Here is a 25,184-nt window from a genome sequence, read left to right on the forward strand (position 1 = left end):
GGAGTGAACTTCTCCCAAGCTGGAAAATAATTGGATTCAGAAACAATCACAAACAAATCAATGAGCTCAGAGAGGAGGGAATCCGGGTAGCTGCCGCCATGCCGCGGGCTTCAGGGTTTTGGAATGCCTTTGCTCTACCACTTGACACCTGTAGTTCCTCACTTTGTCCTTTGAACTTGAAGCCACGGGAGAGCCCAAGAGCTGAAGGGAAGGCAGGGATGGGGTGGAAGGGCAAGCTCTGAATGGGCTCAGCTTTCCAGCGCCTCTGTAGCTCTCTACGCATAAGACGCCTCCCTCCCATATCCTTTATCCACGTTTGCCAGAAGAGGATGAAGCAGCTCTGATGTGAAACATCACACCCTAAGGTGACGAGGGTGGGAGGCTCTGGAGAGCCTGTCTCTGAGCCCCCCTCTCCCCCGTGAAGCACACACACCCTACTTTGTGCCCTGCCTCTGTTCTGGGTGTGCGGCTGTTTTTGAACGCTTAGTATCCAGTTTCTGGTGTCTTTCTGGCTCAAGGGATAGAGAACAGTTAAGAAAAGCCAGGAAGCTTCTGTTGCTGTGAAGTCATAAAGAAAAGCAGGTAAAAACGTCGTTTTCCTCAAGTGGGTCTGGTTGTTTCTTTGTATTTTCAAACTCTTAGTCTGTTGTTAAACTCTGAAGAGCCTTGGATTTCTGCAAAGAGCACTTGAGGCTTCTTGCACCGCGTAGCTCACTTTCAGGTGCCGGAGCATTCCGGGACCTAGGCAGCTGGTCCTCTGTCCAAACCCATGTCCTTCCAGTCCCTCTCCTCCTCCTCTTTTTTTTGAGACGGAGTCTCACTCTGTTGCCAGGCTGGAGTGCAGTGGTGCAATCTCTGTTCACTGCAACCTCTGCCTCCTGGGTTCAAGCAATTCTTGTGCCTCAACCTCCCAAGTAGCTGGGACTACAGGCACGTGCCACCACACTCAGCTAATTTTCATATTTTTAGTAGAGACGGGGGTTTCACCATGTTGGCCAGGATGCTCTTGATCTCCTGACCTCGTGATCCGCCTGCCTCAGCCTCCCAAAGTACTGGGATTATAGGTGTGAGCCACCATGCCCGGCCCCTCTCCTCTTTCTTGCTTCAGGTGCAGACCACCTCCTGGTTTTAGGAGGCTTTGCCAAAGGAGTGGGAGAGAGTGCTTTACTCAAAGGAACAGTGGGCTCCAAGGTTAAGGGCTGGACTGCTGAGCCTGGGTCAGCCTTGCTGAGACCCTGTAGGGCCCTGCTTTCCCTGCTGTCCCTCCACTGTCTTCGCCTGCAAAGAAAGTTCTGAACGAGCTGATTCTGACTCATGCTACTGCTCTCTGGGCTTCAGCCACCCAGGTTTCTATTGAGTTCTGTGATGCCTTCCGACTGGACAGGACAGACTCCTGCCCTGGGCTCCACGCTTTCAGCCCTCTTTCAGCTGCATCTCCCTCTGCAAGGGCAAAGACTCCATGAGCCCAAGAGGAGGTGCCCTCCTGGCCCTTGCTGCTCCTCCTAAACTGGCTCAGGGTACCAGGACCCCAGGATTCCTGCCAGTGGCCACTGTGGGGCCGAGTGGACCTCATCCCTGGATCTGTGCTCATGAGGGTGACCATGCCGCCAGTTTGTACATCCTTAGAGCCCAGGGAGGATCTTGGGGGACTGTGGACAGTGTGTGGGGAGGCGGCCACATTTGTACTCACAGGCCCCTTAGGTATCTATCGGGGGCTGGGGTGGGTGGAGAAGGGGGTGGACTGCCGGCTGGGGGCCAGCTCGCTTGGTATTGCCACATTCTGGTGCAATGCTCCAAGGAGTCCAAGAATTCTAAATTTGAAACGAGCTTCTCCTGTTGTTAGGAAGTTATATTTGTCAAGATAGGAGGGCAGAGCGTGTCATATATAGCGCTTTGCTAACTTGGTTTGTACCTTTTGGAAGACAGGCATTCCTCATTTCACTGCTCTTCCCTTGATTGCACTTTGCAGATGCTGCGTGTTTTACATTGAAGCCTATGGCAGCCCTGCTTCTAGCAAGTCTTCTATCAGGGACACTTTTCCAACAGCATGGGCTCGCTTCATGTCTCTGTGTCACATTTTGGTAATTTTCACAATATTTCAAACTTCTTTATTATTATTGTACCTGTCATGGTGATCTGTGATCAGTGATGTTCGACATTACTGTTATAATTGTTTTGGGGCACCCCAAACCATGCCCATGAAAATCAGTGAACTTAATCAATGCATGAGACTGTTCTGACTCTGCTAGCGACCAGCTGTTCCTTCCTTCTCTTCCTGTTCCTTGAGACACAATAATATTGAAATTAGGTATATTAATAACCCTACAATGACCTCTGAATGTTCAAGTGAACAGAAGAGTCACATGTCTTTCACTTTAAATCAAAAGCTAGAAATGACTAAGCAAGGAAGGCATGTCAAAGGCTGAGGTAGGCTGAACGCTAGGCCTCTGGCACCAGTTAGCCAAGATGTGAATACAAAGGAAGAATTCTTGAAGGGAATGAAAAGTTCTGCTCCGCTGAACACACAAATGATAAGGAAGTAAAGCAGCCTTATTGCTGACAGGGAGAAAGTTTTAGTGGTCTGGATAAAAGATCAAGCCAGCCACAACATTGCCTTAAGTCAAAGCCTACCCCAGAGCAAGGCCCTGACTCGCTCCCATTCTACGAAGGCTGAGAGATTTGAGGAAGCTGCAGAAGAGAAGTTTGAAGCTATCAGAGGTTGGCTTATGACGTTTGAGGGAAGACGCCATCTCCATAACATAAAAGTGTAAAGTGAAGAAGCAATTGCTGATGTAGAAGCTGCAACAAGTTATCCAGAAGATCTAGCTAAGAATGTTGATAAAGGTGGCTGCACTACACAACAGATTTTCAATGTAGGTGAAACAGCCTTCTACTGGAAGAAGATGCCATCTAGGACTTTCATAGCTAGAGAGGAGAAGTCAGTGCCTGGCCTCAAAGCTTCAAAGAACAGGTTGAATCTCTTGTTAGGGGCTGATGTAGCTGGTAGCCTTCAGTTGAAGTCCACACTCATTTACTGGTCTGAAAATCCTAAGGTCCTTAAGAATAATGCCAAATTGGCCAGGTGTGGTGGCTCACATCTGTAATTCCAGCACTTTGGGAGACCGAGGCTGGTGGATCTTGAGGTCAGAAGTTCGAGACTAGCCTGACCAACATGGTGAAACCACCTCTCTACTAAAAATGCAAAAATTAGCTGGGCGTAGTGGCATGTACCTGTAGTCCCAGCTATTCAGGAAGCCGAGTTAGGAGAATCGCTTGAACCTGGGAGGCAGAGGTTGCAGTGAGCTGAGATCATGCCATGGCACTCCAGCCTGGGTGACAGCAAGACTCCATCTCAAAAGAAAAAAAAAGAATTATGCCAAATCTATTCTGTCTGTGCTCTAGAAATGGAACAACAGTGCCTGGATGACAGCACATCTGTTTACAGCATGGTTTAGTGAATAATTTTAAGCCCACAGTTGAGACCTCCTGCTCAACTGCGGGCTTAAATTATTCACTAAACCATGCTTTCAAAATATTACTGCTCATTGACAATGCATCTGGTTATCCAAGAGTTTTGATGGACATATACAAAGAGATTAATGTTGTTTCCATGCCTGCTAACATAATATCCATTCTGCAGCCTGTGGATCAAGGAATAAATTCAGCTTTCAAGTCTTATTCAAGAAATACACTTTCTAAGCCTATAGCTTCCACAGGTAGTGATTCCTCTGATGGATCTGGGTAAAGTACATTGAAAACCTTTTGGAAAGGATTCACCATTCTAGATGCCATTAAGAACATTTGTGATTCCTGGAAGGTCAAAATATCCACATACATGGGAGTATGGAAGAAGTTGACTCCAACCCTCATGGATGACTTTGAGGGAGGAGTCCAAGACTTCAGCAAAGGAAGTCACTGCAGATGTGGTGGAAATAAAAAGAGAACTAGAATTAGAAGTGGAGCCTGAAGATGGGACTCAATTACTGCTATCTCATGATCAAACTTGAACAGTTGAGGAATTGCTTCTTATGGATGAGCAAAGAAAGTGGGTTCTCGAGTTGGAATCTCCTCCTGTTGCAGATGCTGTGGACATTGCTGAAATGACAACAAAGGATTTGGAATATTCCATAAATTAGTTGATAAAGCAGCAGCAGGGTTTGAGAGGATGGACTCCAATTTTGAAAGAAGTTCTGTTGTGGGTAAAATGCTATCAAACAGTATCACATGCTGCAGAGAAATCTGTTGTGAAAGGAAGAATCAAATTGGTGGAAGAAACTTTATTGCTGTGTTATTTTAAGAAACTGCCACAGCAACCCCAGCCTTCAGCAACTGCCACCCTGAGAGGCCATCAACTTTGAGAAAAGACCCTCCACCATCCTAAAGATTATGACTCACAGAAGACTCAGATGGTCACTACTGTTGTTTAGCATTAAAGTGTATTTTAATTAAGGTATGTACATTGTAGTTTTTAGACAAAATGCTATTGCAGGCTTACTAGACTGCAGCATAGTATAAACATAACTTTTATATGTATGCACTAGGAAACCAAAAAATTCATGTGACTTGCTTTACTGTGATACTTGCTTTATTGTGGTAGTCTGGGACAGAACACACAGTATCTCTGAGGTCTGCCTGCACTTAGCATTGCACTCTTTAGGTTTCCATCTGTGCTCTTTCCCAGAGCCCCCAAAATGTTAGGAAGCGGGTCTAATGGAGTCCTCATGGGCATCTGCAGAACCAGGAGCAGTTTCTCATTCACCTGAATTCGGGACATTGCCATGTGAAAATGTTCACCCATGAATGTGGGCGTAAAAGTCTGGGAACTGTGAGTGGACTCTGGAATCCAGGAGGGTGCAAAGGATAAGCCTGAAGGTTCTTTGGGAGGGAGGAAGGATGGTGCATGAAGAGTGGCCAGCGTGGATGGTGCTGTGGACTAAGTCATGCCCCCCACCCAAATTCATATGTTGAAGCCCTTGATATGACCACATTTGGAGATAGGTTCTTTAAAAAGCTAATTAAAAGACTGGGTGTGGTGGCTCACGCCTGTAATCCCAGCCTGACTAACATGGAGAAACTACATCTGTACTAAAAATACCAAAATTCGCTGGGTGTGGTGACACATGCCTCTAATCCCAGCTACTTGGGAGGCTGAGGCAGGAGAATCGCTCGAACCCGGGAGGTGGAGGTTGCGGTGAGCCAAGATTGCGCCATTGCATTTCAGCCTGGACAAGAAGAGCGAAACTCTGTCTCAAAAAAAAAAAGCTAATTAAGGTTGAATGAGGTCCTAAGGGTGAGCCCCTAGTCCAGTATGACTGGTGTCCTTGTAAGAAGAGAGAGACCAGGATGGACCCAAACAGAAACAGCCGTGTGAGGACACAGGGAGAAAATGGCCATTCATAAGCCAAGGAGAGAGACCTCAGGAGAAACAAGCCTGGGCCACCTTGATCTTGGATGTCCAGCCTCCAGGACTGTGAGAAATAAATTTCTGTTGTTTAAACCAGTGGTCCCCAACCTTTTTGGCTCTAGGGAAGATAGTTTTTCCGCGGATGGGGCAGGGACAAGGGGTCGGTTTCAGGGTGATTTAAGCACATTACACGTATTTCTTGTGCACTTTGTTTCTATTGTTATTACATTGTAATATGTAATGAAATGGTTATACAGCTCACCATCATGGAGAATCGGTGGGATCCCCAAGCTTGTTTTCCAGGTCCTGTCTAGGGTTGATGGGAGATAGTGACAGATCATCAGGCATTAGATTCTCATAAGGAGCACGCAACCTGGATCCTGCACATGCCCAGTTCACAATAGGGTTCATGCTCCTATGAGAATCTAATGCAGCTGCTGGTCTGACAGGAGGCCTTTTTCAGGTGGTAATGTGAGCACTGGGAGCAGCCGTACATACAGATGAAGCTTTGCTCGCTTGCTTGCTGCTCAGCTCCTGCTGTGTGTCTTGGCACTGATCAGTGTCCCAGGGGTTCGGGACCCCTGGTTTAAACCACGCAGTCTGCAGTGTTTTGTTATAAAAACCCTAGTAAATGAATGCAGATGGGAGGGGTTGTGGGAAGTAGAAAAGTTCCTTTTTAAAGTTTCCTTTCTTGTTAAAGAATAAGTGTGCTAATAACTTTGTTAAGCCCTATCCTATGTAGCTGTTAGACATGCCATGCTTACAGGCACATAGTAAACTCTATGTCCTTGTACTTTAATCAAGATATCTGTGCTGGACGTGCTCACAGGCATGTCCCAGCTCTCCACTGGTTTAACCTGTTCGGAAAGTTTTAAGTTGTTAGCCAATCGGGTTTTAGTTTAGATTATGAGATCTGGCTCCAGCCATTGGAGATCAGACACAGCAGTAAGGATGACCCCAAATGCGTAAGGGATAAATTTGTGTGTTTTCCTTTGTTTGTTGTACTCTCGTGGCGAGATGGCTAGTGAGAGTACCCATCCTGCAGTCCAGGAAGTAAAAATCGTGTTGCTGAAATTGTGTTTCAGTCTAACTTACAGTCTGCAAGTCTGTAAGATCCTTTGCCTCAGTGCTGATTTTTCTTTGTGGCACCAAGCACCTATTTCCAACATCTCTCTCCAACAGGGGCAGAGATGAGAGCTCCTCACCAGGAGGAGCCAGGAGATGGATGTGTCCATGGTAGGCAGATGGAAAAGTGGTTTGAGTGCAGCAGGGATTCCAGCAGAGAGCGGAGTTGGTGGGGGTAGTGGAGGGCTACTTAAGAAGGACTGGAGTGGGCCATGTCTGAGACCCAGATAGTTAGTACAGAGTGAACCAGAGTTAGGTGGGGGACTTCCTGACTCACGCTGCTTTCCTTCCTCCCAGTCTGTAGGCAGTTCCTGCTGGTCTGTCCAGAGGAGCGAGGGCGTCTGTGGGAGGTGAAGCCCCCAGGGGCCTGGGGCCAGCGCATCAACATCTGGCTCAAGGTTCAGCTTCAGCCAAGACTTCCAGACTGTAAGTCAGACTGAAACACTGCCCTGCATCTGTTTAGTTATTTCTAGTGTCAACACTAGTAAGGATTAATTTACGGTGATCTTTTTTTTTTTTTTTTTTTTGAGATGGAGTCTCACTCTATTGCCCAGGCGGGAGTGCCGTGGCGTGATCTTGGCTCACTGAAACCTCTGCCGCCTGGGTTCAAGCAATTGTCCTGCCTCAGCCTCCTGAGTATCTGGGATTACAGGCGCCTGCCACTGTGCCCGGCTAATTTTTGTATTTTTAGTAGAGACAGGGTTTCACCCTCTTGGCCAGGCTGGTCTTGAACTTCTGACCTTGTGATCCACCTGCCTTGGACTCCCAAAGTGCTGGGATTACAGGGTGAGCCACCTCACCTGACCCCCAAGTGGCTTTTTTGACAGTGCACTTTCCACTTCTTGCAAGTGGGGAAGGGCTGCCCACGGCAAGCGCTTCTCAGCTCAGCGCTAAGGTGAGGCCAGGCCAGGGCCGGGGCAGCGGACGTCTCCAGGCTGCAGGTGCTGCTATGGGTGGGAGATGAAGGGGACAGTTAATTTAAATTAACTGTCCAAAATGAAAGCCCCAGCTGTCCTTCCCTCCTGGGGTGGGTGCTCCCGTCAGCATTGAATCACATTTCTGCAGCTGCAGGTGGCTCATTAGGGGTTGATGGAAGCCAAGGTGCCAGGCTTTCTCTCCACATGCTGACCGATCCACCTTAGCTGTTGACAGGTGAGATTGCCTTGGAGTTTATTGATGATAATAGTGATCGGTTTTGCATTTATGCTGGAAGGCTTAATGGATCTTTACAGATAGTAATGGGGTGACCAAGCACCAGGGAAGGAGGCCTGGCAGGGCGGAGCTGAGCTGTGATGCTAATGAGGCGGTTAAGTGACTTGCCCTGTGGCACTGAGTTAGGAATGAAGGGAAGCGGGTCGGGTCCCTGGGCACTGAGCTGTCCCTCCATGAGGGTTTATGGACACGCTGCACAAATGAGGCTGTGGGGCCTCACGCAGCCTCTGTGCTTGGATGTTTCAGTCCCTTGCCTGGGAATGGAGAAGAAAAATGCATTGCATATTGGAATGTGGAAATCTCACAGGCCAGAGGGGTGAGCAGGGGCGAGGACTTCTTCTCCTAATTGGGGAGATGCCTCCTCCCAGCTAATCCCATTGGGGCTGTTTCAAGAGCTGGGAGTCAGTGTGGTCTGGGCAGAGGAAACTGAGCTGGAAGTCAGATGCCAAACCTGTCATTTTAATTCACTTTGAGATTCACCAACTCTCGTTTTAAAACAGCAAATGAGGGGACTTGCACAGAGAATGTTCCAGAAGCATGCTTGAGTCCCTTGAAGGAAGAAGGGCCATCTTTATAATTAGGATATAAATAGATTACTAAAACTCTTTTTTTTTTTTTTTTTTTTTGCTGTAAATGTATATACAGAATTAAATAGCCCATTTATTAATTTATAAACCATAAAACCAGACAATCATTTCCTCTCACCAGAAGATCTTGCATTGGAAAAGGAAAATAATACACAAATTTCAGCAACATCAGAGATTTCATTAAGCCTGAATGGAGGTGGAATTCATTTTGAGTTCAATGATACATTCACAGATTCAGGTGCTGTGATCGTATAGACAACTCCTGTAATATCACCGCAGTGCAAAATCATCCCCTTTTCTTGTCATTCACCAGTGAGAAAAATCCAGCTGCAGACTTGTCTGCCTTCGGTGAAGGCACACGGCAAGTTCTTCTGACAACACCCTTCAGGACTGACTCTTCCTGTTTTATGCAGCAACTGTCTCAGCCTGAGATCAAAGTATTTACAAAGCGAGCGAACAACGGACGCAGGAACAGGGACACTTCTGAGCCCAGTGGTGCAGAAACCCACCACCCAGCAGGGTCGGGGGGCCAGTCACTTCTCCAGGAGTGTCCCATGTGGCAGCTGACACAACATCTTAAATACAGAATTCCAATAGAAAGAAAAAACAAGAACAACAAAAAAACTGGAGTCATATATAAGCGATGTTACTTCCTCTTTGAACAGGGAAATAGCTTGCTCATGGGGAGATAAAGGGTGAATGAACCTCTCATTTGCTGCTCTCTCCCCCCAAGTGCCAGCAAAAAGCTGGGTGTGGTGATGAAGGAAAAAGGCAGCCATCACCTAGGACCCCATAAGCCAAGCCGTGGTCCCCTCCGTGAGGGCACAGTCCTTTCATGAAGCCATAAAAGACTGAGACCACAGCTCGGACCTGACCACTCAGGATTACCTACTGGGTTCTTATAATATTTCTGCCGAAACCCAAACTGATTTTTTTTTTTTTTTTTTTTTGAGACAGAATTAGCAGGCGGGTGGTGCTTGGCTATGCCAAGGCTGGAGAGCAGTGCCGTGATCTCGGCCTACTGAAACCTCCACCTCCTGGGCTCAAGTGATTCTCCTACCTCAGCCTCCCAAGTAGGTGGGATTACAGGTGTGCACCACCACACCTCGCTAATTTTTGCATCTTTTTAGTAGAGATAGGACTTCTCCACGTTGGCCAGGTTGGTCTCAAACTCTAGTGATCGCCCGTCTCAGCCTTCCAAAGTGCTGAGATGATAGGCATGAGCCACCGCACCTGGCCCCAGACTGACTCTCGACCAAAGAATCTGATTTGGCAAACCAAATCTTAGCACGGTGTTCGCTCCTTCTCCCCTTACCCAGAACATGATTCAGATCCTAACATAAACACAAAAACAGGTCAAAACGCTGTGGTCTTGCCTGTTATGCAAAATATTGAGATAATGTTCATGATTTACTGTTTTCAGCAATTGTGTCAATTTTGAAGCTTCTCTCGAAGCTTTTAAACACTTCATTATTTCCTACTAAGTACCAAAATGTGTCGCCCAGGCATCACCAGTGGAAACTTTGTTTTGAAACCTTTAGAAACAAAACGATTTTCAATCCATAAGCCAGTCCTAACGTATCCTGTAATGGGGACCAAAGCAAAAAAACACACACACAACTACAAAAGCTTCCCTAAAAAAATGCAAGATCCTCAGAAAACCAAGATCTCCCTCCCAAACAACCTACCAAGTCATCAGAGAAGAGGTGAGGACTCCTCTGAAAAGACAAGTGCCACAGAAACAGAGCTTGAAACACTGAACATAATTTCCTGAAGATCCTTCTCAGTACCCTAAGAGAAGTGCCCTGCTCTGGCGAGGGAGGAAGAGGCAGAGAGAGAAGTTTCCTTTCCCTCTGGATCTGGGTGGACGCCAACTCTGATGTGCAGGGCAGAGCACCAGGCCGCAGGAATTGGATGCTAATTGCAATTGCTTTTTGCTTTGGAACGTTGCCAGGAACTTGCGAACCGTTAAGAGGATGACCAGGAAACCGGATCCATCTCTGTGGCTGCGGATGTTCTGAATGATTCTCGCAGGCTCCTTGTCTGCTCAGTGACCCTGTTGGTCCTGGGCCTATCTGAGCCAGGGAATGAAAGTGGACAGTCTGACGTTCTCAAGCACCGTCCTGGATACTCCCACTGCCAGCTCATGGTCTGCAGCCACAGCGATCCTAGCTTTCCAGACAGGGTCCTGGGTGTTATCTGGAATAATTCCACATGGAAAGGTACAACGTGGCCAAGATCTCCGCAGGGATACGGCCCTCAGATGACAGACTCGAGGAAGAAGGAGCATGAGACACCAGTCTCTGTTTAGGTTTGCCCGGAGCCCACGGCCGCCTGCACTGCAGGCAACGCATCCTCCTGCAGCTCATGGCAGGGCCGGGAACCCGAGAGCTTCTGATGCAGATTTATGCACCATCCCCTCGGCTGGGTTGTACATTCACATTTTTTTTTTTTTTGCAATCTGTGTTAAAATACAGTTTTGTTTATTTACATTGCTGGAACTGAACAATATGAAGAAAGTGGCATAATTGTGGATAGTTTTCATACATGAAAATATCAGATTTCAAAGGTTAATCAAAATGCCGCAACATATAGACATTATGGCGACATACACATATACAACCCAATGGCTCAGACTATCTTTTCTTTGAAACAATGCTATAAAATCGAAGTGTTTTTTAAATGTAGGCCACTAAAATCTAAGTTGATATAAGCATTGCCTGGAAGGATAATGAAGGCTACTTTCAGTGCATGTGAGCAGAGGTGTCAGTTCCTTGGATGTATTCAGTGAACACAGATGCAGTTTGTAGAAGAAACACAGTAGGATTTAGGAGGTTTATTCTGGGGAAAGACTGCAGCAGAGCAATGTGACCTTCAGCAAGTCACATACTCTGTTTTAGTTACCTGTAATGGCAGTGCTTTGGGAGAGAGGTGGGAGAATTACTTGAGGGCAGGGTTCCAGACCAGCCTGGGTTGTACATTGTCAGAAGTTTCTGATACTGCTGTGGGGGGCAGGGGAAGGAGTCACAGAACAGTCTGGTCCTGCCCTCAGGACTCTACACATCATAGCGGTTGATACTGTATGAGTTTGGGTAGCTCTGCCGGCTGTACTGGAAGTGAGGATGCTGCTGCAGCCGTACTGATAGCCCCCGTGCTGGGGGAAGAGGAGGCCGTTGTGAGGCTTCTCCACTGGGCTCCGGTGGCGCTCCTTGCTGCTCAGGTCGGATGTGGTGACGGGGAGGAGGTGCTTCCTGGCTTGCTGGTTTGCATCGTACTTGGTCTTGTAGAGGAAGACCCCCAGAATGGCGGTCATCATGCCCAGGACGTTGGTGCTGGTGACTGGGTTGCGCAGCATGATCAGGGACACTGTGATGACCATGATACTCTTGGTGGCATTGGCGACCGAGTAGCTCAGGGGGCTGAGGAGGTTGAGGATGCTGAAGTCAATGGCATTCTGGGCAAAGTTACAGAAGCAACTGACAGCGAGGAGCAGGAGCGTTCAGGGCCACTGGGAGACATAGGTCAAGTCGCTGTTGACCAGGAAAGCTGAGAGGTCCACCAGAACCCAGGTGGGGATCATAAAGAAGACGGTGTGGCAGCCCAGGATGTTGAGCAGCCGGAGATGGTGGATCCGGGAATCTCTCAAGACCTTTTTGGAGAAAACGTTCTGAAGCGAGAAGCACAGTGTGGTAGCGAGGGCGCTGACGAGCCCCCACATGTCAAAAGACAACTGGGTGACGGTGGCCAGCAGGACGCCACTGATGATGGAGATGAGTGACAGGTACACCTTGGTGCTCTGCTTCTCCTTCATAATGATCCGGGACAGGAGGACCACCCAGATGGGCATAGTGGCCTTGACGGTGTGTGCATAGGATACGGGTACCTTCCAGATACTGACTGTGCTGATACAGATCCGAAGTACTTGCCAAAAGCAAGCAGCAGCACATAGTGTGGGAAGAAGCGTGGTGGCAGGAGCGGGCCGGGAGACGGATGCAGACTGGGCCAGGGGCCCGAGACGGGCGGCGCGGGGGGCACGTGCCAGGTGTGCAGCAGCAGTGAGAACCCCACGCACAGCGCTAGGATGTGGCACAGCGATACAGTCACCGGGAACGGGAAGGCACTCAGAATCACCTTGTTGAGCACGTCGCCTGCTCTCAGCGCATACCACAGCAGGCACAGCACTGCCACCCGTGTGCCCCACCACTGCTGCTCGCTGCAGCCGGGACCCCCGTGCCGGGCCCCGCAGCCACCACCATCCTGTCCAAGCAGCCGCCTTTTCCCCTACTAAAACTTTTTTTTTTTTAATTATTTTTATTTACAGAAAACTCAGCAGTGTACATTTGAACCCAGCTTTGTGGCAAGTTCTTCAGCCTTTGCCTTTTCGAGCTTGGCGATGCAAGCTACAGACTTGGGACCCAGGACATTGCCTCCCCAGTGACAGCGGATCTCATCATATCTGTCATTGTAATTGGTGCGGATAGCTTCCACCGGCTTAGCCAAAGCACCTTTGTCTTCCGAGTTAACGTGTGTGAAGGCGACAGTGGTGCAGGTCTTCCTGTGGACTAGACGTCCCAGTCTTGCTATCCCCTTGATAATGCAGTAAGGTGCTCCCATTTTACGACATAGGGCAGGCAAGAAGACAGCCAGCTCAATGGGATCCACGTCGTGTGCAGTCACCACCAGCTGAGCTTTCTGGTTTTCCACTAAGGTGGTGACGGTGTTAACTCCTGCTCGAAGGACAGGTGGTCTCTTAGTGGGGACTTCCCCTTTGCCAGCCGCTTTCTTCTCAGCCCGGGCCAACAGCCTCTGCTTCTTTTCTTGTTTTGTCTCTGGTCTATACTTGTGGGCCAGCTTAAGCAGCTGAGTAGCTGTTTGGCAGTCCAGGGCCTGGGTGAACTGGTTCATTGCAGGGGGCACTTTCAGCTGCTTATAGAGGATGGCTCTCTGCCGCTGCAACCTGAGATAGCGGGGCCATTTCACAAAGCAGGTGAGGTCTCTTTTGGGCTGGATGTCCTGTCCAATGCCAAAATTTTTAGGCCTTTTCTCAAATAGTGGATTCACCACTTTCTTGGCCTCCTGCTTCTTCACGACAGCAGGGGCTGGAGCCACCTTCTTCCCCTTGGCCTTCTTTCCTTTCGGCATCTTGGGCTGCGGGAAGCACTAAAACTCTTTAATTAAAAAAAAAAAAATCTAAGTTACGGTCTTTTTACTGCCTGTATACATCATGGCTAGTTCTCAGTTTCAGCCGCATCTTCTTTTTCCCCAAGTGCCCGCAGTCAGGATTTTAATTCACTCAGGAAGGTTTTCAGCCAGCCGGCTTCAGCTCGCAACCATTATGACAGTTAGTGCTGACATCTCAGGTTTTTTTCAAGTTGGTGAGCTGGGGCTGCAAATGTGATCACAGATAGCTCGGTGCTCTGCAGTTTCTCATCTGTTTCTCTCTTCATAGAAATCAGCAAGTGCTAGTGGATTAGAACTTCTTACAGGCCACCGAACAATGCAGATTCTGGAAGCTTCTCTTCCCTGGGAATCTCACTAGGCCATTAATTGGATGTTAGTGTTAAATTAGTCAGTGATTCTGAGAGTTGCTTTCTTGACTTGTTCTCTTTTTTCAAGTTTTATCTGTTCTCCCTTCTTTTGCCTGACAGTTATTTTGGAGGTATCCTATAATTTTATGTGCCATAGAAATAGAACTGTAAGCAAGAAGCCCAGTGGAATCAATTGCTTCTTGCTCTAAATAAGGCATGAACATTTCACAACATTTCAAAGGGAAATTAACTTGTGCTCCTTGCAAATGTTTTAAAGACTATTTCTGAAGCAGCCAAACCCAGGAGGAGTTGTAAGACCCCTCCTGGGGGAAACTGACTCCTCCACACAAAGCCGGACCGGGAAGCTGCCGTTTCACCACAAGATAAGACTTCTGTTACCCACTACCCCACCTGCTGCTTTTGGGGAGTCCCTGTCCGAAAACCGCTGCGCAGAGTCAGGGATTCCCACTGGGAGTCTGGGACTCCGACTGCTGTGGGTCCACGACCCCCGGCTTCCTGCCATAGGTCCGTGACTCCGGCGACTCAGCTTAGAGCCTGAGTGTAAGAGGAGACGTCCCCTACACTCTTGTTCTCTCCCCATGAGGGGTTTTTAGGGTCAGGAATTTGAGGGAGATGTCCCCATTTTCCTGAACCCTCACCAGCAACCGAGGTGTGTGGGTACTCAGAAGCCCCATTTAAGCAGCCCTGCCTCACGGCAGAGCCAAACCCCCGTCTTATACCAAATTCTTTTATTTTAAACTAGCCCATTGGCATAAAAGGCTCCCGTTAAGTAAGAAACTGTATTTTTGGTTTCTTTCTCTTTCTGTCTCTCTTTCTCTTTATCTATCCCTCTCAAAATGGCGACCGTACCTCGCCCTTAAAATGGCGGCCACTTCCCGCTCTTAGCTTTCTCTCTCTCTCAAAATGGCGGCGGTGCCTCGCCCTTAAGATGGCGGCCATGTCCCGCTTCTAAAATGGCGGCCGCTTTATACTTTTAATTCTATCTTTCTCTCTCTTCCTAATTCCGATGCAAGTGAGTGAGGGAGGGAGTTCATGTGTAGTCCCACGGCCTAACAGCTACGGACGGGGCTTGTGTGGGCCTCAACCCACAGTTCCACGGGGACGTGGCCGGGAAGGCATCAGACTGGTCTCCCATCTGGGGGTCACCCACCCTTTGTCCGTCAGTCTTGTATGTGGTGCTGTCTTTATTGTAACCTCTAATTTTGCCATGTGGCAGACAGTCCTAGCCCTGTCTCTTTTTGTTTTCCTCCTTATTATCATCATTGCATTCCGCTTTCTACTTTTAACTCTGTCCTTCTCTCTCTCTTCCTAATTCCGATGCGACTAATTTACCCATGTGGCAGATAGCCCTAGCCCTGTCTCTTTTTATTTTCTTCCTTATCATAATCATTGTAGCCTGAGGTTTTCTCAGCCACCCACTCTGGGAAAGGAACACTTCTGCCCGTGTTGGGTGTAATACCTGTTCCCATCCCTTCCTTGCCTCTAACTGCCCCATAAAAGCCAATTATAGGGAACCAGAAGTCCCGCATAGACCCCAAGTCACCATTAGGATGCCTAGCCCAAAACCTACCCAAACTAGGGCTTTCCATAAAGAAAAGAAAAAGATGCCTTCTTTACCATTCCTCTACATTCTAAGTCTTACTTTCTCTTTAAAAATCCTTCAGTCAGCTTTCATCTCACCTCTCTACTCAACTCAGCTACTTTGTTTCCTCTTCCATCCCATTCCCCCTCCCCAGCCCATTCCTGTCCTAAACTAATGGATACATTTGTTACACATCGGGAGGGCCTGTCTAACCTTCCTCTCTCTAGCCCAGACCTTGCCTTTTTGTAAATGGGAGTTCAATAGTGACAGCTGAGGGGCGACAAAAAGCGGCCTATGCAGTAGTTGATTCAGCCACCCTTGAGGCACGTCGCCTCCCCAATGGACCTACAGAATAAGGCCACCTTAACTAACCAACTCAGGCCCTCGAGATGAAGGTGACTGTTAACAATGGTGGTAGTAATGAAAGTAGTAATGACGATGAAGGTATAATGAAGGTAATGATGAAGGTACGTTGTAGGTGATGACTGAGGCGATGGTGATGATGGTAAAAGTGGTAATAATCATAATGAAAGTTATGGCGATGGTGATAATGGTGAAAGTGGTGATCATAATGAAGGTTATGGTAATGGTGATGATGGTAATGGTAGTGATGGTAAAGGTGATGATGCTGAAGGTGGTAATGATAAAGGTTGTAGTAATGACAGTGGTGATGATAAGGGTGATAATGAAGGTGCAACAGTCCCCAGCCTTTCTCTTGGCTAATGCTAGTCAAAGCCATAAACTTCACTATTTGCTTTTATGTGCCTCCCTTAACAAAACCCCCTTAGCCGCAGTTCCCTTCCAGACCGGGTTCAACCTGTCACATCATCTACGGGACATGACACCACCCTAACAGGGATCCCGCTGTTTAAGGCACACTCCCAAGATCTTTTCTTCTGCTACGGAACGACTGACAGCTCCACCTGCAACACGACTGTAAAAGATCCACCCACTATGCACCTCTGGGAGAATACTTTTGGTGTAATGGGACCCTAACCAAGGTTATAAATGCTTCCCTTCCCTCCCCCTGTGTACCTGTTACTCTGGTCCCACAGTTAAAGGGATTAAGGACAAACCGAGTTTCTATCCCTTCTTACACCTACGCCTCCCCTGTTCGCTGAAAGAAACGAGCAGTCTTCCTCCCAATAGTCGTTGGTCTCTCTCTAGCATACTCTCTAGCAGCAGCTGGACTCGGGAGCGGTGCCCTAAGGTACAGTGTCACATCAGCCACCCAACTGGAAGACAAGCTCCGTGTGGCCATTGAAGCGTCAGCTGCCTCTCTGACCTCCCTCCAGCGACAAATCACATTGCTAGCCCAGGTAACTCTCCAAAACCAACGGGCCCTTGACCTACTAACAGTGGAAAAAGGAGGTACTTGTATGTTTCTCCAGGAAAAATGCTGCTGTTACATCAACAAATTAGGCCTAGTAGAGAAGAACATCAACACTCTCCACCGTCTCCAGGAAGACCTCCGTAAAAAGCAAAATGCAGGGGTCTTGTCCCTAAACTGGTGGCATCCCATGCTTACCCGGCTAACACCCCATCATCACTCCTATCATTGTAATCTGTTTGCTATTACTAATGGCCCCTTTTCTTCTCAGGTTCTTACAAGCTCGTATGCGAGAAATTGGACGAGTGGCTGTTAACCAAATGCTGCTTCAACCCTTTGTCTGCTTCACAGCCAAGGCACCAGCCAACTGACCTGTCCCCCTTACTTTGCCCCTATTCAGCAGGAAGTAGCCAGAAAGAGCGGCACCTTTTATCTATCATCAAAAGGTCGGAATGTAAGGCCGGTTGCCTCGCCGGGAGCTCAGACGCACACACCCCCTCCCCTCGCTGGGAGCTCACACACACACCCCTCCCCTCGCTGGGAGCTCGGGCACCCCCCCCCACCCTGCGGGGAGCTTGCACACACACCCGGGAGCCTAAATAAATTCCTTCACATTGGATCTTCTTGTGCTGGCCTCAGTTTCTTCGCTTTAAACTAGGCAAGAACAAACCTTACACCAGGTCTTTAAAAGTTTGTGCCATCTTGGCTGTTGATAACATCTGTGGCTTATAATGGCCCTGAAAATATTTACAGATTATTCAGACCTTTTGAGAGAAGGAGTTTGTGGGAAATTTCTTTCTTCCTACACTCAGTCACAGACAAAACCTTTGAAACTTGACCAATAGGATCATAATTTCATCTGATGTGATTTCCTGGTCAGTCTGAACATGCCTTAAGTTTCTTTACCAGAGAGCATGAAACTGAATATGTCAACAGTGAAGTTTTCTTTTACAAAATTGTTACTGGGGGCAGGAAATAATTGACCACTGCTTTAAAAATTAAATTTTTTTTCAATCTATAGGTCATAGTTTTGCTTTCTTTCTCAGATGAATTTTTAATGGATTCAGTTGTCATCCACAGGGAAAATACTTTTATCTGCATTTAATTTTTAAACCAGAAGGATCTTTGCATCAAGAGATGTGAAAATATGAGATAAGAAGTGGGGGCCACTTTTCTGAAAGTTTGATGCCCAGCAAACTGCAGTTCTGACCCTTTTTTTCAGTTTTGCTGACTCATACGTTAGCGAGTACAATAGCAACAGCAGTTTCGTGGTGGTGCAGTGTGCTGGGGGCAAAGCCACCATACTGGGTGTGTTTTTTTCTGTCGAATTCTGCTCTTTGACAGGTTATATGGCTCCTCTTAGTGGCCATTGTTGTCTACTGCAGCCTTGGATGATACCTGTGTGATTAGTGCTCAGATACCTCCATGTATGCTTCCAAATTAGAGCATTCATATTTAAAGATTTACTGAACCTCAGCCGGGCACGGTGCCTCACGCCTGTAATCCCAGCACTTGGGGAGGCCGAGATGGACGGATCATGAGGTCATGACATCAAGACCATGCTGGCTAACATGATGAAACCGTGTCTCTGCTAAAAATACAAAACATTAGCCGGGCATGGTGGTACACGCCTAGAGTCCCAGTTACTTGGGAGTCGAGGCAGGAGAATCGCTTGAACCCAGGAGGCAGAGGTTGCAGTGAGCCTAGATCACGCCACCGCACTCCAGTCTGGATGACAGAGCGAGATTCTCCATCTCAAAAAAAAAAAAAAAAAAGATTTACTGAACCTCAGTTAGGAATGAAATACAAGTAAACATTTGATAGCTTCCAACACATAAAAACATTAGGAAAGGTGGAAAATTGATAATGGGCTATCCACTTCATTTTCTCATTCATTTGTTCATGTATTTCTTTATTCGTTCATTTGATAACCGTTGATGAGGCATCTACACACGTGCCAGGCACTGTCCTGGGTGTTAGAGATGTAGTGAATACGGCTGACGTGGCTTCTGAACTCATTTACCAGCTAACTACACGGGCACCTACTACTGTGCGTTATAAAAGCTCTGTACAGCCAAGAGAACTAAAAAGTGTGCTGGTATTTTTAAGCGCCTTCAATTAAATTTTGCCAAACCAAACTTTGCTAATTTATACAGTTCTGTAAATAAATTAAAAATTTTACTTATATAGATAACAACTAAATAATTCATTTGTTCTTTAGTAAACAAAATGTGTTACATAGGTATTTTCAGCTGAAATGCAAAACTGCATTTTTTTTTTAGGGATCTGAACACCACACACACATGGATTTGGGGGTGTGGGGTGGGGAGTTGCACAGGAGGACAAGAAAGTCATCACTTTCTTTCTTTTTTTTTTTTTTTTGAGATGGAGTCTTGCTCAGTCGCCCAGGCTGGAGTGCAGCGGCACAATCTTGGCTCACTGCAACCTCTGCCTCCTGGGTTTAAGCGATTCTCCTGCCTCAGCCTCCCAAGTAGCTGAGACTACAGGTGCCAGCCCCCAGGCCCAGCTAATTTTTTGTGTTTTTAGTAGATATGGGGTTTTACCATGTTAGCCAGGATGGTCTTGATCTCCTGACCTTGTGATCTGCCTGCCTCGGCCTCCCAAAGTGCTAGGATTACAGACATGAGCCACCTTGCCCAGCCATGAAAGTCATCTCTTTCCAAATTGGTACTGATTTGGTAGGAGAGGAGGGAAACTCACTGAACATGGGTGATCATGACCTCTATTCTGAGCAGAACCACCAGTGAGCAAAGAGAAGGATTCAGGACTAGAACTGGAAATGTGAGTCCGTTAAATGCCAGAATCGACGGAAGAATAGGTCACAATTCCAGCTCAGAAATGCTTGAGTGGAACCATCCCTTTGCATTCCCTGACACCTGGCAGGCATTCCTGTCCTCTGGAGAGCATTGCAGCAAATGCCAAAATGAAGGTCAAAAAGATGGAATGGACCTAGCACTTTGGGAGGCTGACGTGGGCAGATCACTTGAGGTCAGGATTCGAGACCAGCCTGGCCAATATGGTGAAACCCTGTCTGTACTAAAAATACAAAATTAGCTGGGCGTGGTGGCAGGCGCCTGTAATCCCAGCTATTCGGGAGGCTGTCAGGAGAATCGCTTGAAACTGGGAGGCAGAGGATACAGTGAGCCCAGATGGCACCATTGCACTCTAGCCTAGACCACAGAGGGAGACTCCATCTCAAGAAAAAAAAAAAAAAAAAAGGAGATAGAATTAGGTCATGGCCATCAACATGTTTGCAAGGTCCCCAGTGTACTATTTACTCTTTTGACTGTCCAGCCCCTTGGGAGCCAACCCCATTTGCTCATCCTCTTTCTCTTGCTTGGGGAGGGCAGCACACCCAGGAAATTCTGAGGAGGAGGACGTCAGCCATTATGCAAGGACTTCTTGGAATGACAGACCCAGACAGTCTGCCCCTGGAGACAGCAGCAAGGTATGGTGATGCTGTATCACCCCACAAACGTCTCGCTTTCTTAGTAACCCTGTTGTTCTTGTTTAGGGAAGCTGTGGTCTGAACCTGCAAGGCAGCTTTCTAGATGACTTCTCGTGGCAGTGGGCCTTGATCTGTGCTCAGAATCTCTGGGCTGTGCTGGGAGCGGGTGTTGCGAGGAGAGCCTTTGTAATTAGACTTTTTATGGTTCTCTCCTGTAAACGAGACAAGCTCTAACGAAACCAAAATGGAACAGAGAACACATGGGAATTGGCCGTAACCTTGCATCGTTAAGGAAATATTGAAAAATCTGAATTTCAAATTCTGCCATGGACCAGTGTCTGTCAAGCAGAACAAAAAGCAAGACAAATTTGTCTTTCTTTCCTCCTCCACTGCGAAAGCTCAGATTGTTGGGATGGAGTTGGAATTAGGTATCAGGTTTTTGTATAATCCGGAGTTACTGTAGAATAGAATCTTGAGGGAGGATGCTTACTGAATATTTTTTCATTGCTTGTTGTCAATCAGTATTTTGTAAGATTTTAGGTTTTCCTGTCGCCAAACCAGACTCTTGCCCATACAGGATATTGTGAAAATATTCACTCTCTGGTGCCAAGGGGTCTTTGCTCTCAAATTCCTAAAGAGTCCAAAATTACTTTAAACTCCAAACATATACTTGTACATCATGGACAGATACTGCTTATTTTGGAAAATACATTGCTCTGAAATAGAAGATTCAGCAATGAAATGATAAAATATCCCAGTAAGTGCTGGATTGTTTTAGAAAGCTGCTTCCCGTCTGACATGAGCTCTAGCCGTCTGGCAGATGAGGGCTTTTGTTTTCTTTTGTTCACCATGGAAAGATGGGCTAACCTAAGACCCAACAGGCACCAAACAGAGAGCGTTGTACTTGGCCTTTTCCGTGGATCCTTGACTCTCCTTTTAAATCTCTGTTAGAGGGAGCAGAGGTGTCCAGGGCACTGTAACGCCCATGGATGTGGGCCTGGAAAAGCCTGCACATTTGAGCGTGGGGTGCCAGCTTTGAAAGCCGTGCTTCCTTCCCTGCTCTTTCTCTGGTCTCCCCGGGCTGGGCTGGGCTTCAGTTCCTTTCAGTAAATCTGTGCTCTTATGCACAAAACATGATTTCCCTGTGGTTGGCTGGGGCGTTTGAACCTGGTCTATTCTGATTCTCAGCAGGAAGTGCAGGCAGAAGCCAGGCCGGGACACCTGCACGTCCTGAACGTCCAGCCCCAGACTGTGTGGGATGACCCCATTACTGTGTTTAATTGGAATGCCTGTGGATTCTTTTCTGACTTCAGGAGAGGACGCGTGGAGAAGAGCTGGAAGACACAAAGAATGATCCAGACCGTGGAGCGGAGGAGGAGGACGTGGGGCTGGTGGGGCAGCCGCAGGGCAAGCTTGCAAGGCCCAGTCCCTGATGCCTCCGGATGCCCAGGACGCCCATCTGGGCCAGGTCCAGCAGCCTGCCTGGGCTCCCAGGATTCGGGTCTGAGACTTGTGTGACTGGAACACACCTTTCTTGGGGATCTTTGATGGGCAGATGACCCCATGGACCCCAGTTACCTCTGAGGTAGGCTCAGGCTCTAGAACGCCTGAGAAACGTGCTGTGCTCAGCATGCGACACTATGTAACAGCAGGGAGATAGTTCCCCAAGTTAATGGTTGACAGTTCTTATAAATTTCAGCAGCTTACTTGTTAAACCTAATATGGTTTCTGTTTCTCAGGATAAATTGGTGGAACTTCACTGAAACCACAGGGATGTTTTACTCAAAGTACCTCTTTCCTTCTAGAAGTTTCAAGACGCTCCAGAAGGGGCCACACCCGTTTCTTCTAGGCTGCAGAAACCTATTGCAGTTTGTGCATGCCAGCCCTGCCGTTGCTGTGAGATCACGGACACCAAAGAGGTTTTCAGGGAGACACTTGTCCTTTCCAGGGAGGCTTCAGCCACATCACAAGTGCTTTGAGGGCAGGGACAGGGGCTGGATGGTGTCTACGGCAGGCCTGGAGCTTCCTTCTGGGCTGGTATACAAGAGGTGCTCAGAGAGGGCTCTGCACAGGCTTCAGCCATCAGCTTAGTTGGGAAGCAGCGGTAGGAATTTGGGCAGATGGTGCTTCTAGCAGATTGGTAGCCTTAAGCAGAAAGGCTTATGGTAGTAAAAGTAACTAAAAATGACAACTGGCTCAAATGTGACATCAGCTTCCCTCTTCTGAAATGCTGATGGAGCCCCGTTTGGTGGCTTGCGCCCGGCCACTCTGGGGATGCAGAGACAAGGACCTGCTCTCAGGCCTCAGCGCCGACAGGCTAGGCAGAGCTGTCCCAGGGCCGCCAGCCCTCCACAAGGGTGGGGCGCAAGTCCAGGTTCCTTTAGGGAACCCAGAGCCTGCTCCCCTAGAGCTAGGGCAGTGCTTTCTCTGCAACTGGCCCAGCCTCGCTGATTTCAGTAGTATTTTTTTCCCAGAAAAAGCTGGTCAGGACCTTTTGAGGCAGGTGACCCAAGTTCTTGCCCCTGCTTTTGGGCAAAGGCAAATCTGATCCCACTGCCGAGGACATTCTCAAACCCCTCTCTGCTCATGACTGACTTTGTAGAAGCCAGGGGCCTGCTACCAGGGGCCCTGCCACCTCTGCTCCTTGCTGTTGGAGTTCAGCCGCACTGTCAGCCCTGGGCTGCCTGGTTACCTCTCACATCCCCAGTGCTACCACAGAGCTGGCCCTCAGAAACTGTGTGGGGAATGAAGGGTGACAGGTCACCTTGAGAGTGAAGGCCACACCTTCCCTCTCTTTTGCTGCTGGATTTTGGAGACATTGACAGAGGAACAGGGTTTTACCTTTTTAGGGATGTAATAAAGGCCCTCCTGGAGCCTGATGAGGAGACCACCAGCAGTCCCAAGTTCTGGGAATACATCAGCTGTTCCCCTGAGCAGTCAAAGGACACACACGATGGGACCTTTTATTCATCCATGCACCCAGCTGTCTGTCCATCCGTCCGTCCATCCATCCATCCATTTTGTTGTACATCAGACATTCAGCATGCTTTCTCAGGGACATGCTGTGTGTGGGGCACAGGGTGATATAAGTGAGGTGTGGTTACTGGCCTCAGGAAACTCACTTTTTTTTGGAGGAGTCTCTTCTGGAGTGTTTCACTGGAGTTTTCATCTCTCTTGCACCCATTACAAAGATGGAGGGTCCAGTTGACCAGAAATAGAGTTTAGAGCTTCATCCGAAGACATCATGAAGCCTGGCCCCCGCCCTGCCCCTTACACATGGGCTCTCTGTGCAGGTGGCACAGACCATAAAAGTGGAGTTAAGTCTGCAGCCTAGAGGATGCCCTGTGCGTGGTGTCAGACGTAATCTTTCACTTGGGATGTGTGTGCTGTGAGCATTGTGCTATTTGAGATGAATGGTTAGTATTTTGTATTTACATGAAAATAAATGTTTAAAGATGTCTCAGGGGGTTGATGAAGTTACTGTTCAATAAAAGAAACCTCTCAGGGAAGAGCAGCTGATGTGCTGATGGCCTTATTTAAGGGCATATGAACCGACCATATGAGTTAGAAGGAAATGCCCGGAGCTGAGAGCAGCCTCCTGCCCAGTCCATGTCAGTTCTGAGGCTGTGTGCAGGGGTCCCCATAATGCACGTGTTTGTGTTGTGTTGTTTTTATTAAATCAATTTTATGTTTTGGTTTTCCATGTTCCTGCCTTTTATTTTTTAACAGCTCTATTGAGATACTATTGACAAACCTTAAAGTTCACTCATTTAAAATAATAATTCAGGCCCAGTATGGTGGCTTACGCCTGTAATCTCAGCACTTTGGGAGGACGAGGCATGCGGATCACTTGAGCTCAGGAGTTCGAGACCAGCCTGGCCAACATGGTGAATCCCTGTCTCTACAAAAATAAAAAAATTAGCCAGGCAAGGTGGCATGCGCCTGTAGTCCCAGCTACTCAGGAGGCTGAGGTGGGAGGATTGCTTGAGCCCAGGATATTGAGTCTGCATCGAGTGGAGATCACGCCACTGCACTCCAGCCTGGGTGATAGAGTGAGACCTTGTCTCAAAAAAAAAAGTTGTAATTCAAGGATTTTTAGTATATTTACAGAGCTGTGCAGTCATGCCCACCATTAGTACCCCCAAAATAAACCTTGTGCCCATTAGTCTCTCTCTCCCCACTCACCTCCTCCTGCCCTCAGCAGCTACTTATAATTTTTTTTTTTTTTTTTGAGATGGAGTCTTGCTCTGTCACCCAGGCTGGAGTGCAGTTGTGTGTTCTCGGCTCACTGCAAGCTCCACCTCCTGAGTTCAAGCAATTCTCCAGCCTCAGCCTCCCGAGTAGCTGGGATTACAGACACATACCACTATGCCCAGCTAATTTTTGTATTTTTATTAGAGTTGGGTTTTACCATCTTGGCCAGGCTGGTCTTGAACTCCTGACCTCATGATCTACCGCCTCGACCTCCCAAAGTGCTGGGATTACAGACATGAGCTACCATGATCTTGGCTCACTGCAACTTCTGCCTCTTGGGCTCAAGCCATTCCCCCACTACAGCCTCCCTAGTAGCTGGGACTACAGGGATGCACCACCATGCCCGGCTAATTTTTGTATTTTTGTAGAGATGGAGGTTTTGTCATGTTAGCCAGACTGGTCTTGAACTCCTGAGCTCACGTGATCCTTTCTCCTCAGCCTCCCAAAATGCTGGGATTACAAGTGTGAGCCACCATGCTGGCCCAGTTTTAATTTTGACAATACCCGATTATTTTCTCTTGTTGCTGGAACAAAGCAACAAAGTTGCAGTAGTAAATACTGTGTGTGTGTGTGTTTAAATGCATGCTCTTTCATTCCCATCTAAAAGGAGTTATTGGGGAAAAAGTAATTTGACTCCAAAATGAAAGTTGGAAATCCACAAAGAAGTCATTA

General features: G+C 47.8%; 2 protein-coding genes and 1 pseudogene across 10 annotated transcripts in view; 1 reads left to right on the plus strand and 2 right to left on the minus strand.

Moving 5' to 3' along the window:
* FAM169B (Protein) overlaps nt 1–23,961 on the plus strand; it is a 92,469-nt gene extending 68,508 nt beyond the window's left edge. For 4 of the 9 annotated variants that reach the window (XM_012438703.3, XM_012438704.3, XM_064376262.1 and 1 more), the window contains 3 exons: nt 6,587–6,640; nt 6,827–6,955; nt 16,639–17,203. In XM_012438703.3, the coding sequence (XP_012294126.2) occupies nt 6,587–6,640; nt 6,827–6,955; nt 16,639–17,105 (650 nt within the window). In that variant the 3' untranslated portion in view covers nt 17,106–17,203. Of the gene's footprint in view, nt 1–6,586; nt 6,641–6,826; nt 6,956–8,641; nt 12,581–12,649; nt 17,409–20,160; nt 20,259–21,571 lie in introns of those variants that run through there. The other 5 variants (XM_064376258.1, XM_064376257.1, XM_064376261.1 and 2 more) reach the window with 5 other exon arrangements.
* LOC105707660 (solute carrier family 35 member E1-like) lies at nt 11,385–12,220 on the minus strand (annotated as a pseudogene).
* On the minus strand, nt 12,676–13,594 carry LOC105707661 (large ribosomal subunit protein eL8-like; the record flags this gene model as incomplete). Its single annotated transcript, XM_064375744.1, has 1 exon — nt 12,676–13,594. A coding segment is annotated over exon 1 (795 nt), but the record flags the coding sequence as incomplete, so codon positions are not given.
* Nucleotides 23,962–25,184: the final 1,223 nt, after the last annotated feature.

This window comes from Aotus nancymaae, unplaced genomic scaffold (genome assembly GCF_030222135.1).
Source record: "Aotus nancymaae isolate 86718 unplaced genomic scaffold, 86718_ANA_hifiasm-v0.15.2.pri h1tg000014l, whole genome shotgun sequence".
In the NCBI taxonomy this organism is placed as follows: Eukaryota; Metazoa; Chordata; class Mammalia; order Primates; family Aotidae; genus Aotus; species Aotus nancymaae.